The sequence below is a fragment of the Hyperoodon ampullatus genome, assembly GCF_949752795.1.
Source record: "Hyperoodon ampullatus genome assembly, chromosome: 20".
NCBI lineage: Eukaryota > Metazoa > Chordata > Mammalia > Artiodactyla > Ziphiidae > Hyperoodon > Hyperoodon ampullatus.
In genome coordinates this window covers 36,334,603-36,350,543 of record NC_136933.1, presented here as the reverse complement: position 1 = coordinate 36,350,543, position 15,941 = coordinate 36,334,603, and the positions used below count along the sequence as shown (strand labels likewise).

The 15,941-nt window shown below is 40.3% G+C and overlaps 1 protein-coding gene across 8 annotated transcripts in view; it reads right to left on the bottom strand.

Annotated features, from left to right (window-relative positions):
- Window positions 1-15,941, bottom strand: part of TENM3 (teneurin transmembrane protein 3) — a gene marked incomplete at its 5' end in the record, with an annotated part of 440,276 nt that overhangs the window by 65,957 nt on the left and 358,378 nt on the right. For all 8 annotated transcript variants that reach the window (XM_079726500.1, XM_079726501.1, XM_079726502.1 and 5 more), the window contains 3 exons: window positions 2,370-2,631; window positions 3,640-3,759; window positions 4,767-4,983. In XM_079726500.1, coding sequence (XP_079582626.1) covers window positions 2,370-2,631; window positions 3,640-3,759; window positions 4,767-4,983 — 599 coding nt within the window. The remainder of the gene's footprint in view (window positions 1-2,369; window positions 2,632-3,639; window positions 3,760-4,766; window positions 4,984-15,941) is intronic.

Here is a 15,941-nt window from a genome sequence, read left to right as displayed (position 1 = left end):
TTATTCAGACTTAAAGGACTACTTTTTCGCTTAGAAAAATCTTAGAACAGCGATTCAGTGTTCAGTAGTGTTTCTCCTCCTTCCAGTTCCTCTCACATGAAACGGTTGGGAATGATGTATATCTGTCATACAAATTTTTTTTTAATTTATTTATTTTTGGCTGCGTTGGGTCTTCGTTGCTGCGTGCGGGCTTTCTCTAGTTGCAGCGAGCGGGGGCTGCTCTTCGTTGCGGTGGGCTGGCTTCTCATTGCGGTGGCTTCTCTTGTTGCGGAGCACAGGCTCTAGGCACACGGGCTTCAGTAGTTGTGTCACGTGGGCTCAGTAGTTGTGGCTCACGGGCTCAGTAGTTGTGGCTCGTGGGCTCTAGAGCGCAGGCTCAGTAGTTGTGGCTCGCGGGCTCTAGAGCGCAGGCTCAGTAGTTGCGGCGCACAGGCTTAGTTGCTCTGCAGCATGTGGGATCTTCCTGGACCAGGGCTCGAACCAGTGTCCCCTGCATTGGCAGGTGGACTCCCAACCATTGCACCACCAGGGAAGCCCTGTCATACAAATTTTAATAACTTAAGTAGAACCCACGCTACTGAGGGTATAGCTGTCACTTTCAATATAAACAATCACGCAGTTGGAAGTAGCACAAAAGAAGGGGCTAAACAAACTTCCATTCGGCCTGTGAGTCAGTGTTGGCATGAAGTGGGATTGATGCAATCTAGCAGATGAAGAAGGCATTGCTATGCTGTAACAGACACACCAATTTATTACAGTTGGCATTTTCCTTACCAACCATATGCTGACTGAATTCAGACACAGACTGTCTTAAGCAAAATAGTTTATGAAGATACAGAAACTTCCTAGAGCTCTATTAGACTCAGGGAAACCCTTACATTTAAGATTGACAGTACTTTTGTAGGACTGTAGGGCACAGGGTGAATCATCTGAACAGAACTCACTGTTCCGTATCATTGGGGTGAAATACCAGTGGGTTAGTTTGAAAAATAGATTTTGTGACTCTTGAATGGCCCTGAAAATATAAGTGATTGAAACCTCAGGCACATAATTTACTTCCTCTTAATTTATTTCCAAAATAATTTCACATAAATTTGATAGGTTTTCCATAGGTAAGGCAGTCTTTCATGAATATATATTTCTGTGGTCTTCTAGGAGTTACTTCTGTATTTCAAACTATCATGTGTTATTCCTAACTTTAATAACTGACTACTGTCTTTGTCATCATTGGCCTATTTCCCTGGAACAAATATCTGCAATTTAGTTCATTAAAACGTGTTTCTCCTAGGTAATTTAATTTGACCATATTTTTTGCATTAGTGGGAAAAGTAAATCCAGCCTGAGAGGAAAAGCCAACCATTAAGCCAATTTTTGCCAGCTGCATGATCTGTAAGCTCCATCCTTGACTTGGTTAAACACGTGGAAACTACGGCCTCCCAGTTCTACCTTCCACATCTAACTAATCCATTCCCTCTTCTTCATTTCCACAACCATTATGATCGGTGGGCCCTCTGCCTCGGAGTGCTGGATCTGTATGGAAGTACAGTGAATACTATTCTGTTCACTGATCTGTCTCCTTCGATTATTTTATGCATTTTGTCACTTGAGTTAGCATTAAAGAAATGCTGAAAAATCTACATTGGCCCCCTGGTTCCATGTCATCTAAAGAATTCAAGGTATCCATTGTATGGTATTTCTGGGCCATTCATAACCTGGCCCCAGTCTTTCCCCATGAGTGTCCTACACCTTTAAATTGCTCACCAGTTTTTATACAACAGCATTTGTTTTTACCACGATGCTGTTGCTCACACATTTTCTTCTATCTGGAATATCCTTTCCCCCTTTGAAGGCCAGCCTCTTCAGTGATGTTTTCCTTGGCTTCCTTAGGAACTGACCTCTCTCTTGAACTTCCATAGTTCTTCATTCAAATCTTCATCACATGTAGAATGGCTTACAATAATCATTAAGCAGTAAAATATCAAGAGTAATGACCAAGTACAGTAGCACTTGGTACAATGTCAGTCAGGAGGTCAGGTACAGGCACTAAAACCTTCTTCCAATGAATGAATACATGAGCAAAGACATTATTAGCTGTTGAGCTTAAGCTGTTTTCCCATTTGGCTACAATTAATACACAGATACAGATATAGCTTGAGGAAAAAGTATTTTTAATAGATCTTTAAGGAATAACTAGATATCCTACTATAGAAATACCTATTCTTGTACATACACACACCACATTCTATATGTCATTCTATAGAATTATTTAGGATAGCACTGGAATTCTGTAATCCTGTAAAAACATTCTTTGGAAACCCCATGATCTGAAAATGGTTTATTTAAAAGCAATGCCTGCTAGAATATCCTACCTGTGTCTCGGGAATAATGGGACTGTCTTCAGGAGACGATCTAAAAAAGGTGGATAAAGGTGACGACACAATGATAGGGTTCGGCCTCACGAAGCCACTTAGATCACAGCTGGGAATGTCATTCTCCTCTTTCTTCATGACTAGGGTATCCATCACATAAAAGACATTCCATGGAATCCACACAGTATGATACTGAGTGAGGAACGGGGATCGTTCAAATACCAAAGTTAGAGAAGCCCCGCCATTCGCCACCAAGTCAAACCTAAGAAAAAACAAGACGTGCTTAGTGAATTATCTGGATCTCATGTAACTCCAGACACTCACCTCCCCAAATCAATATGCTTTATAAAGAAAAACTTCTTCTCCCAATGTTTATAGGAAATAGTTTCAAACCTACAGGAATATTAAAAGAATTATACAATGACCATCCATACGCCCTTAACTTAGATTTACTAATTTATTAACATTTTTCCAAATTTGCTTTATCTATCTACCTATCTACTCCTTTTCCAGAACCATCTGAGCTTAAGTTGTAGATATTACAAAATCTCACTTTCAAATATTTCAACATGAATCTTCTAAGACGAAGAACATTCTCCTATAAAACCACAACACCATTATTATGCCTTAGGAAATAAAATCAACTTTTTTTTTTTTTTTGTAGTACGCAGGCCTCTCACTGTTGTGGCCTCTCCCGCTGCGGAGCACAGGCTCCGGACGCGCAGGCTCAGCGGCCATGGCTCACGGGCCCAGCTGCTCCGTGGCATGTGGGATCTTCCCAGACCGGGGCACGAACCCGTGTCCCCTGCATCGGCAGGCAGACTCTCAACCACTGCACCACCAGGGAAGCCCTAAAATCAACTTTTAAAGACCTATATAACTTTAAATTTCTGCCACCATGTACTGTCACAGATTTCTGGAGTCTAAAAGTTGTTGCATTTCCATATTAGAAGGGACAATAAAACATGCTGGGTGATACAAGCATGCCTAGTTTTTATTATTATTATTATTTTTGCAGTACGCAGGCCTCTCACTGTTGTGGCCTCTCCCGCTGCAGAGCACAGGCTCCGGACGCACAGGCTCAGCAGCCATGGCTCACGGGCCCAGCCACTCCGCGGCATGTGGGATCTTCCTGGACCGGGGCACGAACCTGTGTCCCCTGCATCGGCAGGTGGACTCTCAACCACTGTGCCACCAGGGAAGCCCAAGCATGCCTAGTTTTTATACTTAAAATACTTCAAACAGAGACAGGGTGTTGGGATTATCGTACATTCCATCCTGGCGGGTAATAGTATATCCATATTCTGGGTAATGGAAAAATGAGACATTCACTCCAATAAGTGGCGTTCCATCAGCAGTTAGTACTTGGCCTCTGATGACGGATGCAAGGCTGTGGGAAAAGTAGAAGAACTAGAATGAACATTTGTCTTTTCAGGCCAACATTATCATGACGTAGAGATAATTCAATCTAAGGATAAAATAACACTATTGCATGCACTTGTATTCACAGAAACCAGACCTGAAATACTCCCAAGACAATGTTCCTTCTAATTCATTGTAATCCACATTCTCGAAATGTCTGGTGTTTACCTGGTGTTTTAATTCATTGCAATCTGGATTTTGGAGAGTTATCAAGACCAATAATTTAGAGATGAATTTTTAAAATTATAAGCTGCACTTTTTTCATGTCATATACCTGGTGTTTGCATGAAGGAAAGTATACTTTCCAATGAATTCCAAGGCAATTGGGAAATCTACAGGGACCAAAAAGTACAAGGTTTAAGGGGGCAATAAGGAACATTTGTGAAACAACTTTTAATCAACTGCTGGGTCTAACTGCATTAATGCTATTAAACTGCTGCAGAACCGGAAGTTCTGGTGTAAATCATCTTCTTTTGCTCAGTGAGACAAAAGACACCTGCTTTCACTTACTGGTTTATTTTCGGGTCATTACTGCTCTGCAAAGCACCAGTCCAACAGCTTATGCAATCTTACTGCCATGCCGTTAGCAGTTCCATTACATTATTTCATAATTTATATTATTTAGTGAGCTCAGCTTAAAAAAAGTGCACTTCTGTTTTGCCTTTTGGAGTCTTTTCATTGCTTCTTTTGAAACATTTCCAACTGTGCTAACAAAAATCAACTAGTTAAATGAAGATTTATTGGCTCCTTAATGGGATGTCCTGTTATGTTTCAGGTACTGAAATTGACAAAGTATGGGAACTATGTCAAAAATGCTTGAAATGCGAAGTTTTGTGAAGGATGTGCCAAACGAGGAGAAACTGCCTTTTAAAGAAAGCACTTTCCTCAAATTCACAGGCATCAGTATTTCATATAGAGGGCTTCTCACTGATGATAATATCACTACAAGTCTATGTAAGGAAAAGCTGCATTAACCTCTTATTGAAAGGACTGTCTCCAGGTATGACATGGGTGCTATCAGATCCTATGAGAAAACTGATTCGGTCATAGAAGGGTTTGGCAGCTTGCTGAGATGGTGATTGTAAGCTTTGGCTGATGATATCCTGGGGATCAGGTAATCCGCGACAGTAGGGCTGATTTTGGCAGGAACTCTGTAAACAGCAGTCAGGATCCATGCAGTCAATGAGTCCATCTGTAGATAGAAATGTAAACCAGTAAGAGAACTCCTCTTTTTCTGCCGTGATGTAGAGTACGTTTTGTTTGTTGACTGGCTTTTTTCACATCAAATGATTCGCTCCCCCTATCTGATAGTAATTTCTAGGAGGCATACTTTTTGAAACCAAATGAAATACAATACCTGCAGTTGCTTTCATAGACAGTAAATGTTTGGATTGGAGATGGCTGAAAAAAAATCATATAATGTTGATTCTGAGTAAAAAATAAAAAATGACTGTTTAGAACAATCTATCACATGCAGACCTCATTTTATTGCTCTTCACAGATACTGAGTTTTTTACAAATCGGAGGTTTGTGGCAACCCCGTGTGGAGCAAGGCTATCGGCGCCATTTTCCCAACGGCATTTGCTCACTTCGTGTCTCTGTTACATTTTTGTATTTCTCGCGATACTCCACTATTGCATTATTATTATATTTGTGATGGTCACCTGTGATCACTGAGCTCTGATGTTACTATCGTAACTGTTTTGAGGTGCCACGAACTGTGCCCATACACAACGGCGGACTTAAGTGATAAATACTGTGTGTGTTCAGACTGCTCCGCTAACCAGCTATTCCCCCATCTAAAATTTGGGAAAAGGTCAGAACATGAAAGTCCGTGAAATACATATACAGAGTAACATATAATGAATGAGATTAGCCAACCACCTTTCAAGGAAATCATTTTCCCAGGGATGGTAAAGTGTGTTCCATATAAAATTAAGGCATTGCTCATATTTTAAACAGGAACCTGAGCTCTTAATACACGTCCTTTAAAATGCAGATGTTAATAAAAATGTGGCTAACGTAAATAAGCCATAATATTAGAAATGATAAGAAACTTATCACTAAAAATTGACCTACACTGTTGGTGACTAACAAGAGTAATGGGTAGAATCTTCCAGAGCATTCTACAGGAATATCAGAAGGAAACTACATTCAATGGCCCATGTAAGAATTTTGTTTGAAACATTTAAACCATCCCATTAGCAGATAAGAGTCAGGTTATGATGGTTGATGACATTATCCTTTAAGGTCATTTTTCAGTGACCAGTTGATACACGAATTTTGATTTGCTTGGCAATTTCATTTCTCAGTATAGATTAATAAAAACATTAGTTTCCGAAGACTTTAATTGCCTTTGGGAGAACAGACAAAAAATCATTATAAAATCTTCACACCTAAGTTTTAGGTCTTGGTGTGACCCTATTATGGCAAACTCAGCTGAAAATATCTAGCTGACCTATATATTTTATTTACACAAGTGTTTTGAAGTAACTTTTATTTTTAAAAAAACCACACTAGTCATTTTTTTCTTTTTGCTTTAGGCTACTCTTATTAATAGAACATAAGCTTACCCATTCATTATCTGACAGCAAACTGAGACAAAAGAAAACAGACTAAATTGAATTATATTGCCCAGTCTAGAATTAGGTCAACAACACAGATGAGGTAAGAAACAGGAGATGAGGGGCCTGGTTCCCACCTGGAGAATGTTGTCAACACTTGGGGTTTCTCCTAACACTCATTTCCCCTTCTTTGTGCAACAGCTCTGAACTTTCATTTGGGTACCCAGTTCTCCCCAACTCTCAGTCTATGTGCATATTTCCCTTTGTGCTTGGTTCAGAAATGCACACGTGACCTAACTTGTCAAACCAGATTGAATTTCAGGAACTATCTAAAAAGCAATCCTGCCCCATCAGCTCCCATCCCCCCAGGCTTGGAGCTGTAAGGCTGTGAGGCCAGGGTTGCTGCATCCCTCTTGCTGCCACTACAGCAGAACCTGTCTGGGAGCGGAGCCATCCCAGAAGAGGCAAAGTCAAGAGCTGGAGACCTAAGACAACAGGTCATAGTGACATCTTTGGGGCTTTTGCAATAAGCTGAACCTGATCTCCTGAGCTTTTCAGTTCTAGAAGCTAAAGCATTGCCTTCTTCCTTAAGCCTGTTTGGGTTGGCCTTTCTGTCACTTGAAACTGAAAGAGATGCAGTTTATCCAGAGACATTAACTAAAAATCTCACTATTTCCCTTATAGTTGAAAAAAAAAGGCTTAATACGCAAATATTGGAATTAAATGTATGGTGTTGGACTCTTTTTACTATTTTAACTTTTTGACACCATAATTTGACATGAAAATGTATGAGTCAGAATTTCTGATAAGTAGATCTTATTACATAGCTTTTTTTATTATAGCTACATTTTCATGTAGATGTCTGTTATATTTCTAAAAAATGGGTTAATTACTTGAAACTGTATATTTATTCTTTGACAAAAATTTAAAATCATGTTTAAGAAAGTCAAATGAAACTGAGCTTTGAAATTTCATAGAAATTTATCAAAATATTGCTTTCTTAGCCAAAAGACCACAAAGATGAAAAATGTCTAAATATTCCTCAATATTTCTAGTGGAAGAAAGATGAAACTATGATAGAGGCTTATTTTTCAAGAGGATATGTTATAATAATGCAATATATTGCATTTTTCTCCATCTGTCTCAAAGAAATAGAAGCATAGTTATGAAGATTCAGATTTTTAAAATCATAGATGGTTGACCTATTGCCCCTAAATCATTTTTAGCTTCAAAAAACAACTTAAAAAAAACCCTTTCATTAACAATTCATGATCATATGTTGAGACTTCATGAGGAATCTTTAATCTGTTTTATGATGTATCTAAGAGCTCTGACTCCATGGATTTAGAATGGGGTGTGCATATGCTCGGGAGAGTAATTCCACACAAATATTTTATATTCTTACAGGTTTTTCCCTTACGTTCATTTTTTAACATAAGTAGAAACTACTTAATAGTGAAAGTACTTCCAAACATTATATTTTATCTCCATTAATCTGGTAAATTAAGGGTTAAATTCCCCCCCCTTTGTCCCCCATAATATCCCCACAGTGTCTTCCTTTAGGCACTATATGGTACAGCTGGCCAAAGAGGAATGCTCAAATTTCATCATTCATCTTTGTTAGTTTATAAAAAGCAAACATGCATCTGGCATGTAGTCTGCAGGTCATAGAACTGCATGAGATTGACACCTTCTGAACTAATCAGTTGGGAATGCATTTTTACAAGCCTCTCTGCTAACATCAATCAGAGAAAGAACTCATTTTCAACAGCCGAGTTGCAGGGACACACAGTTTGTTACTTTTCTGCAGAGTTTATCAGTAACTTGCCCAAGCAAGTGACGGATGGTTATGAATCTGGCTTCCTATAACTCAAGAAAACATTTTTCATTCTTTGTCTATACTCACGTGGCTAGGGCCATCTAGTAAAACTAAGCTGATTACCCACTTGCCCAAATGTATACGGTAGTAAAAGTGACTTCGTGGAAGAGCTTCTCAAAATCATCAACGTTCCATTTTAGTCTCAGGAATATTAGGTCGGCTTAAATTGAGATTGGTGTGGAAGCCTTAGCTAATAGAATTAATCGTAAAAAAATCTAAAGAAAATCAGAACCATTCAAAACCCACTGAATAACAAGTCCAATGATCAGTTAAGAGCCCCTCTTTCTCCTGGTTAGGCTCTGCAAGGTAAGTGATCCTTTGATACAGACAATCTAGAGTATATGCTTCCTTCCACTTAATCCTCGATATTATTGCCCTGTTATCATTTCAAAACATGGTCTCATCTTTCTTAACCCTTTCGTTGGTTTGTAACAGTGGCTGGCAAACTTATTTCGCAAAGGGCCAGATAAAAAATATTTTAGACTTTGTGGACCATATAGTCCCTGCTACAAGTATTTAACTCTGCCTTTAGAGCTCTAAAGCAGTCAGAGACAATATGTAAATGAGTGGGTGTGACTGTGTCTCAATAAAACTTTATTTACAAAAACAAGCTTTGGCCCAGGGGTAATAGTTTGCCAATCGCTAGTCTTGCTTTAAAGTTTCTACCCTGCCCTATTTCCTTATAGTCTTTAAATCATTCTTGATTTTTTTTCTGGCAAATGTAATGCCTATTTTGCTAGATAATTAAAATGTCTGACTCCATCTTTCCTAGTTTACCCTCTATGCTGGCTTTGATCTGCCTCTGTCTTTTAAGCAGCTATGGATATTTTATTTTATTTTATTTTTATTTATTTATTTTTTTTTGTGGTACGCGGGCCTCTCACTGCCGTGGCCTCTCCCGTTGCAGAGCACAGGCTCCGGATGTGCAGGCTCAGCAGCCATGGCTCACGGGCCCAGCCGCTCCGCGGCATGTGGGATCTTCCCGGACCGGGTCATGAACCCGTGTCCCCTGCATCGGCAGGTGGACTCCCAACCACTGCGCCACCAGGGAAGCCCTATGGATATTTTAACTTGTTTTCTAAAACCCTGACATACTGACTGGATAAACAGTCATGAATTTCCTTTGATGAATTTTCATCTTTACTCAAAAGATAATTAATTAATGCCCACTGCCCTTCCCCACAGTATTTGGAAGCCCCTCCCCTGCCTTCAACTTGGAGGTAGAGGTAGAAATTCTCATGCAGTATTTTATCTGTGGATTTTAGAATTTTCAGAGTGTACGGGTAGACCTTTTGTTTCTCTTTTAAGTCACCATTCTGTACCATGCATGAAACTCATTTATTACTGAACTGGGGTCATGTTTGGTTTTCTATATCTTCTTGGTTTGCCTACAGCAGAGCTTTCTTGGTGGCTTTATTCTCTTTATGTTCACAACATTTCAAGGCTAATGACTCCAGGCTGATCATTCTCCTGAACTCCAAATCCACAACCGATCTTCTAGATATTTCCACTTGGATATTACACGGGCATTGAAAACTTAACACGTCTAAAACACAACAAATAGGATCTTCGGGCTTCCCTGGTGGCGCAGTGGTTGGGAGTCCGCCTGCCGATGCAGGGGACACGGGTTCGTGCCCCGGTCCGGGACGATCCCACATGCCGCGGAGCGGCTGGGCCCGTGAGCCATGGCCGCTGAGCCTGCGCGTCCGGAGCCTGTGCTCCGCAACGGGAGAGGCCACAACAGTGAGAGGCCCGCATACCGCAAAAAAAAAAAAAAAAAAAAAAAATAGGATCTTCTCTGAACACTCGCTTCCTCTGCATTTCCTATTTCAAGGAATGGTTCCACCATCCACTCACCCAGGTTCTCAAAGCAGAAACCTGAATGTCAACCTTGATTCTTCTTCTCCCTTTTTCTCTGCACCTAATCAATGACCAGATCCTCCTTTTCTCCACCCCAAACATCTCTTGAATCAGTCTATTTCTTTCCATTTCACTGAAACAACCGTTTAGACCACCATGGTCCCTTCTTGACAAGATCTCAACAAGGGCTTGGTTTCCCAGGTGCCAGTCTTGTCCTAGCTATTCATTCTCAACACTTAAATCTGAGTAATCTTGGTAGAAATCAAATGTGGTTATTTTCACTTCTCTAGCTAAAATACTTCCTTTAACTGGTCCCTGCTGCTTTCTGAGTAGTTAGAACTCCTTAACCTGGCTTACAAAACCTTTGTGATTATTATTTCCTCTGCCAGGAGACTTCTCACCTGCTCTCTTATCCCCCTCCCCAATTCCTTTAGCAATCAGCTCAGACAATGGTCTCACGAAGTTCCTTGAGGGCTAATCTAGTCCACTGTTGTAGCACCAGAATTTAGGACACATACTTCTTGGCACCAAGTACGCATACAATAATTTTGCTGAATGAAGGTGAAGAATCAATTCAGTTCCTAGAGATTATGACATCTAAACAGGTCAAAATGATGCCTTAAAAGCACAGCAGAGACACGTGCTGATTTTCTTTCATCACCTTTTTCCTGCCCTCAGACACTATGCTAATCCTTGAATTCCTGTTTCTATTTTTACTCTAATAGGCATCTTTACATGTTCTTGATGAATTGGACATTAAGCAATCCATACAATTACAAAAAGTATTAGAAGAAATTATAGGAAATATTACACATAAGTACAACTTATGTATGTACTTATAAAGACACACAACCCAGAATTCATGAAGGAAAAGTTAAACCTTATAAACATTTACCTTATAAAAGTTTATCGTTTGAAAATTTCCGCATGATGAAAGACACCATAAACAAAGTTAAAAGATAATGAAAACTTGGGATAAAATATCTGCAACACACCTCACAAAGAACTGATAAGAAGAATATACAAAGAACTCCTAAAAATTAAAAAGAAAAAGTCAAGTAACTCAATAGAAAAAAATGGTCAAGAGAAATAAATAAGCAATTAGCAAAAGAAGAAATGCAAACAATCAAGGAACATAGATCTTTATCATCAATCTAACTAGTAATTGGGGAAATGCAAATTAAAACAATAAAAATGGAGTCATTTCCACCCAGCAGACAAAATTCATGTTTTTCATTTTGTTGGACAATTTTGCTTATGCACAATGATTATGTACAGATTATGAACATGGGGAAAATGAGCACTACCTGACCGATGAAGTGTACCATGGTGAAACTTACTTGCAAGGCCATTTGGCAGTAGCTACCAGAATTAAAAATTAAAACACCCCGTGACCCAGCAATTTCATTTCTAAAAATCTGTCCCAAAGAAATATTTGTACATTTACACAAAGATTTATATGCAGATACACACACACAGATTCACTACAGATTTGTCTTTATATTAAGAGCAAAAAAAAAAAAAAAAAAAGAGAAACAACTAAATAATTATTAATTAGTAGTGGTAAAGTCCGTTAGGACAACCGTGTTTCTATTATAAAGTAGGAGATAGGCCTATATGTACTGACATGAAAAAATCTCTAAGTTACGCTCTTTGGCAGAATCAAATTTAGAACAGTACCTATCCCGTTGACGTTTAAAAACATAAATGTGCATCTAAATTCACTGAAGGAGGCGTAGAAACACGCACTCTTTAAGTTGTTGACAGTGGTTACTCTTGACAATGAGAATGTAGCACTTGTGTATGGTGACTAGTAATAACCCTCCCCAGGAATGCAGAGGTTCTTAACATGGAGAAAGGGGACACTTTCTGAAGAGGTTCTGTGTGATGCCCTTTGTTATGTTGTGAAACTTGCGGTGGCAGCAGATGGTAATGGGTGTAAAATACAGGGGAGACTTTTAGTTCCAGCCTGTGTGGCTCTGATTTTCCTCTCCTTCTAAAACTCATTCAAAAAACAGTGATCAAACCCCATGTTCCTTGTGTACTACCAGGAGGCTACTGGGGTCCTTTGCTTCTGAGGGCACAAGCTGGACCTTTCCTTCCTAGAAGGGGATTGCCCTAAAGCTTCTGTGGATAGTAAAAGGGTTCAGAGGAACCTGAATCTCTCCATATAGTAGGATCTCATAGAGTCTTTCAAATGAATAGTAATTCCCCCCGCCCCAAATCATCCGCCAGGTTAATGTATTTTAAGGCTCTTAGACTGAGTGCCATTCTATATTCTGATATCTGGATTCTTTTTAAGAAGTATTTAGGAACTTTTGTAATTTCCTCCCTTCCCTCCCTCCCACCCTCCCTCTTTCTTCTTCTTTTTTTAAACCATTTATCCCCCCTCTTCCTATTTGTTACTATTTTATTTAACTTTTATTTTTCAATGTTTTTTGGAGAACACAATTGTCTCATCCTCCTGCTAGGACTTCTTAAAAATCTATTTTCAAATATTTCCTTATTTTCATTTGGTAATCTCCAAACTTAGACGAGCTCTGTCCATTCATCACTCATTCTGATGCTTACATTAAAATTTCATTCATTGTTTCCCTCCCCATTTTCATTGCTAGCACACTCCTGCTTTCTCCTGCAGTTTGAGTCTTTTGTTTGTATTTTTCTTCCTTCCTTTCTCTCTCTCTCTCTCATTACGGTTTCTTTTTAATTTCTAAATAAGCTCAGTTGAACCTGCTTCCTTCTCTACAATTATCAACCTCTGAAGATGTAAAAAAAGCCTGTTTTAGATACATCTTCCTGACATCTAGCCCCACGAAGTAACAACTCTGAAGGACAAAGAATAACTCTGTCTACTTACAAGTAAGATGCATCTTTCCTGGCAGGATTTATATTTTGACACTCTACCATCTTGCACAAAATTTAGGAAGAGGCTTCAAGTCATTCTTGGGCCCTCAACCATCCAATATGCAGGAGAGGGCTTGCATCCCATGCCTCTGGTCCCCACAGGGGAGCTATCCACTGGAGGACCAGACAGGGAAGCAAGATGTCACAGGAAACTCTGACTAGACCTCCCGAATGAGAAGGACAACAGGAACGTGGTAACCGCTGCCGGAGACAATATACTTTGGAGAAATCATCTCATGAATAAGCATCTTGAGTCTCTATAAGAACAGAGTTGTCTCTGGCAAGCTGTTGCATTTTGATGCTTCTATAGTGGGACCACCATATGGGGAGCTACTGAAAGTCAAGACACCCCCTATTGAATGACATTTGTAGTAGGGTGACCAGGTGAAACTGACGATGCGTACAGAAGTGTTTGGGAGAGAACTCAGAGCTGCCTCGCCAGTCACAGGCATCGAAAGCATGTCAGAGGCTCAGCACTGGTTTCCTTGTTCTCAAGTGAGAAGGCTGGAATTTGGGGGGGAAGGGAGGAGAGAGAGACTAGAAGATTCCTTCTGAAACGAACAGAATTCTACTAGCCACATGAAATGGTTATTGGAGTATACTCTCTGGTTATACTAAAACTAAACGCTATCGACAGCTATTTATATTCTGATAGTGGAATCTGTTTTTCTGCCTACCCACCATCCTTACCCATTTATTCTGGAGACAGAACTTCAATTTTCTTGTAGGGCAGGTGACCTAATTCAGACCAATGAGAGTCGGGCTCAGGCCAGGCCCAGGTCTCACATAACCATTGAAAAAGGTGTCCTCCCTGCACTGGGCTTGTTATGCTAGAGGAACATAAACCTCAAGCTGGTGGGAGAGACATCCAGAGAATGGTGCCAGCATAGAACAAGCAGAGTTGACAGACGGTTAACCCAGATTTTTGTTACCACTGTCTGTATACCTAGGTGCAGTTCTCTCCAAATCTGTCAGTTATATAAGCTAAGGGTGGGGTGGTATGGAGTCACTGTCTTCAACCCCACTCCAGATCACACAGCATTTAATAGGGACCAGTTCCCATCTCTTCACCTGTCTTTTCTCTGATCTTTGCGACTTCACCATCAGAGTGAGTTCTGGGATATGAACAAGACATGGCTCAGTCTAGAGGGAGGATGACTTTGTAGGTGAAGATAAAGCTGAAGAAGAAATATGTAAAAGCCAAGTGGAGGCCTGCAGCGTGGATCACTTGCTCAGAAAGCTTTTCCAGTGAGAAAAGGATATCTTGTCCTTGCTTCCAAGGTGCCTACAGGCCCTGTGTGGAGATGTTCGCCGCAATTCTCTGGTCCAGGGACACAAGTTTCTGACGTCCACCGTGTGATTTAAAACTTGACTCTCCCATAGCCTGCCTCTGCCCTGACGTCTGCTCCAGCTGCCTGTGTGACACCTGGAGCTCAGATTGGAGAAGCAAAGGGGGAGATACCTTGTTGAGTCCACAGAGAGTGGGGATCTTTGTTAAGGCCTTTATGGTGGGTAAAAGATGGCCTTAGTTCTGAAAAGCTAATGAGTCTGTGTATGCAACAGCTATTTATTTGAGCCTTAAAGAAACAAGGTCCGACTGAACAGGAGATTTACTTCTTATGACCATGAAGGTGTTACGAGAGTAGCTAAAGACAAGTTCCTCCAGTCTATTTTATTGGCAGCCCACTTCTCCTGGTCCTCATTGTAAATTCCCCTCGAAGGCTGCTTTTCCTCAAGTGTGTTAGAGACATAAAGGGGAAGTTGGCTCCACAGGCAGAGAGGGTCACCTATTTCTTTAAAAAATAAATTTATTTATTTCATTTATTTTTGGCTGCGTTGGGTCTTCGTTGTTGTGCGCAGGCTTTCTCTAGTTGCGGCGAGCGGGGACTACTCTTCGTTGCGGTGTGTAGACTTCTCATTGCGGTGGCTTCTCTTGTTGTGGAGCACGGGCTCTAGGCGCGCGGGCTTCAGTAGTTGTGTCATGCGGGCTCAGTAGTTGTGGCTGGCGGGCTCTAGAGCACAGGCTCAGTAGTTGTGGCGCATGGGCTTAGTTGCTCCACGGCATGTGGGATCTTCCCAGACCAGGGCTCCAACCGTGTCCCCTGCATCGGCAGGAGGATTCTTAACCACTGAGCCACCAGGGAAGCCTGGGTCAACTATTTATTTAGTGAGATCCATAGGTTGAGGATCTTTAGGCTTAGGCAGTAGAGATGGGGTGAAGCAGATTTGGTAAAAGAAGGTATATTTTGGAGGAGAAGGAAGATGCTTGGTGTAAGAAAAAAATATTTACTTCACCGTATGTGGCTGTCCTTTCTAAAATTTTTAAATATATCTTTTTCAGTTCTGGGAATAGTAAGCAACTTTCTTTGTGTGTGTGTGTGCATGTGTGTGTGTGTGTGTGTTCTGCAAAGTTCTTAAAGTTGTGTTCCGCAAAATTACTCAGACTAGACTAGCAGCTATTCGTATGATACGTTTAATTTCTGATTCGGGCCAAATCAACCTCTTCATCTTCTCCTCCTCCTTAGTTACTTAATGTGTTAAATCAAATTACTTATAGCTACTTTCTGGCTAATTCACCATTTTGACATCAAACTTAGTTTAGACAATGGATCTCTAATGGTACAGTTCCTACGTATCATAGAGTTTCAAGTATAGTCCTTCTTTTAAACCTTCTGTTTTATTGGCCTCATACAATGATAATGATATCCTTAATTGCCAGATTATGTGTCTTGAGTTGGGGTTTGGTGTGGAAAATATTGTCTGTATACACACAGCCCATGCTTAAGCTTGGGTTATAAGGCACCCAGGTTACAATCTCAGGATATAATAAAGCTGGCACTGAGATTCCTTCTCAGAAGATCAACAAAATTAGGTTAGGGACAGGAATACAAATTATATGCGATAAGTAGAGAATCCACAGGAGGTCTCCTATCAGCTCAGATT